This window comes from Plasmodium gonderi (genome assembly GCF_002157705.1).
Source record: "Plasmodium gonderi DNA, contig: Chr14, whole genome shotgun sequence".
Lineage (NCBI taxonomy): Eukaryota > Apicomplexa > Aconoidasida > Haemosporida > Plasmodiidae > Plasmodium > Plasmodium gonderi.
In genome coordinates, this window is record NW_021628939.1 from 1,552,997 (window position 1) to 1,556,374 (window position 3,378).

General features: G+C 28.7%; 1 protein-coding gene across 1 annotated transcript; it reads left to right on the forward strand.

Moving 5' to 3' along the window:
• PGO_143410 (glycerol-3-phosphate dehydrogenase) lies at window positions 1–2,089 on the forward strand (the record flags this gene model as incomplete). The annotated part of the gene is made up of 5 exons (XM_028690332.1): window positions 1–45; window positions 343–801; window positions 1,033–1,164; window positions 1,375–1,677; window positions 1,925–2,089. 5 exons carry the CDS (start codon window positions 1–3, stop codon window positions 2,087–2,089), a joined length of 1,104 nt encoding a protein of 367 aa, XP_028546133.1.
• Between the last annotated feature and the right edge of the window lie 1,289 nt (window positions 2,090–3,378).

Consider the following 3,378-nt stretch of genomic DNA (forward strand, 5'->3'; position numbering starts at 1 on the left):
ATGCACAGGAACCTTTTCGATAAATTGAAGGAAGGCCCTTTGAAGGTAACACACAAACAAGCAAAGCACAAATACATACGTGCACACAAGCACAGATATATATATGTGCAGGTTCATACAAATATGTACCATTTTGTTTTGTCCCACAGTGCTACTGTAAACATAGAATAAAAGCCTATGATGCAGTGACAAGTGTGTATTCGCATGAGTCTAACGATTGTTTACCTGTACATGATACATTTGTGTTTATTTATTTACGTATTTGTTTATTTATGTATTATCATTATTACTATTATTACTATTATTTGTTCTTTTTTTTTCAACACTCATCCGCATATACAGATATCAATCCTAGGCAGTGGAAATTGGGCCAGCGCAATCAGCAAAATTGTAGGAACAAATGCAAAGAATAATTATTTATTTGAGAATGAAGTAAAAATGTGGATTCGAGATGAAATGGTAAACGGAGAAAAAATATCAGATATAATTAACAAAACACATGAAAATATAAAATATTTAAAAGGAGTTTCTTTACCGCATAACATTGTTGCATATTCAGATTTATCAAAAGTTATTAACACTGCTGACCTGTTAATATTTATTATCCCATCCCAATATCTGGAAAGTGTATTAGCATTAATAAAAGAAAACAAATCTATAAAAATAGAGAAGCACGCAGAGGCCATATCATTAACTAAAGGATTTATTGTTAAAAATAATCAATTGAACCTTTGTTCTAAGTACATTAGTAATTATTTGGATATCCCTTGTTGTGCTTTGTCAGGTGCAAACATAGCTATGGTACGTATACACATATTTAATTATATATTTATGAGCTACTATATATGCACATTAAACTTTCTGTAAAGAATGGAAGCAGTGCAAAATATTACATTCTTAAGCACACACAAGTGCATCTTGGACATTTCCCATATCCACTTATTCTTTAAAAAAAAAAAAAAAAAAAAAAAATTTTTATGTCCTTAAATGTTCCCAATCCCATTTCTCAATCTGTCTATCCACGTAATACAGGATGTTGCTAAGGAAGAATTCTCGGAAGCAACCATAGGAGGAAATGACAAACATGCATTGCTAATATGGCAAATGGTTTTCGATTTGCCATATTTTAAAATAAACTGCGTTAATGAAACTGTGGGAGTTGAGGTTAAAACTGATGAAAAAAATAAAATACATACATATATATATATATATATATATATATATATATATATATATATATATATATATATATATATGTGTTTATGCATATATGTATTATCCCCAAAATGTATTTTAAAGATATCTTATTGCCACACGTATTAAAAATATACCTACATATTTGCACAACTATTTTTGCATATCCACGACACGCAGATTTTTGGTGCATTAAAAAATATTATAACCCTAGCAGCTGGATTTTGCGATGGGCTTGAAGCTTCCCCTAATTCCAAATCTGCAATTATCAGAATTGGAGTTAAAGAATCATTTATGTTTGGGAAAATTTTTTTTAGTTACACTGATGTGAACATATTTTTTGAGAGCTGCGGAGTGGCTGATGTTATTACATCCTTTTTGGGAGGAAGAAACGCAAAATGTTCTGCCGAGTTTGTGAAAAGTAAACCTAAGAAGACGTGGGCACAATTGGAGAATGAAATCCTTAAGGGGCAAAAATTACAGGTTAATAATTTCTTCTTTTTTTTTTTTTTTTCTCACATATAAAATTTCGCAAAGGAAAAAATATAACTAGTGGAATAACAAAAAAAAATTGTGAAAATGGAAAGAAGAGGGATTATTTTTTAATGTGAAAAATACAGATACCACACGCATGAACCATTGGAAACGTGTCCATCCCGCTTATCAATGTGTTGATTTTTGTTGAAGTGTTTAATACCATATTTTGCTATTTTTTTTTTTTTTTTTACAGGGAATCGTAACCCTAAAATACGTATATCAAATGATTAAAGAGAACAACTTAACCAATAAATTTCCCCTTTTCACTGTGCTTCACAAAATATCATTTGAAGATGAAGACCCCAATGAACTGCTGAAAACATTTATGAATAATGTTGTATCTCCTATAGCTCCATAGTAAAAAGATGAATGGTTTACTTCAAGCATTCGGTACGTGTATATATTAGACATAAATATTCGCACGAACATTGTGTTCATATGTTCAATATTATGCGCGGGAATACTTGTTTGCTTTCCGTGTCCACTTATATGACAATTTGAATTAGAATAATATGAATTCTGAATCCGAGATAAAAATATTTGTAACGATGTTTCTATTTTATTTTCCAAGCCATGTATAATAACCCTTTTCTTTTGCTTAATTATGAACTTGTTATTTATTCATTATTTAGCATATATATATATATATATATATATATATATATATATATATTTTTTTTTTTTTTTTTTTTTCTTTTACCATTGGCAATGTATAAGAATACAAGGTTAAGTGTTTCTTTTATTCCTTGTTCAATTTTTATACCCTCAATAAAACGTATCATTAATTATGCATTCTTTGTACATTATTATTTTGTGTCATTTTTTTTTTTTAAAACAAGCCTTATTAAATATTTACCCCTCCGACTCCAACAACAGTATGAGTAGTTAAATTGAATAAGGCATATTATTTAATTTTATTTATGTTATATTATGCTTTTACTTTTTTTTTTTGGAAAAAAATGAGAGAGATGAAACTTGTGAGGATAAGAAAGAAAAAATGAAAAAGAAATGGAAAGAAAAAATGAAAAAGAGTAGGAAAGAAAAAATGAAGAGAATAAGAACGAAAAAATGAAGAGAATAAGAACGAAAAAAAAGGGATTATTTTTCCTGATAATTTACACATACTTTAACATTCAAGCTTTATTATAGGTTTTTAATAAAAAAAAATCCAAAAAAAAAAATTTCAAGCAAAAGTTGAAGACATGTGTGCGCCGTTTTTGTATTGCATAATATATAACTAAAAACAATTTAGCTGATGTATTTTACAGTTTTTCGGGACACAAATATGTGTATTTTTCCGCATACATGTTGCTTTGGTTGGTGTTGGGTTACATACACACACACATGTATATGTTGTGTATATTTGCCACGACATAAAAAATAAGAGGGGTTTTCATTTGGAAAACTGTAAATTTGGAAATACTCCCATAAAATGGCATGTTGGGGTTTTACGTTCAATGGAAAAAATTACAAGATACGTAGGCCAAAATTATATCCGATCTTGACAATTTTGATAAGTCTTGACATAACCCCCTTTCTTAACAATTTAACAATGATCATGTTAATATAGAATAAATACATAAGGAAAATATATATAAAAATAAGCAAGGCGTAGTTGAAATTATGTACATTTTCCACATGTCTAAG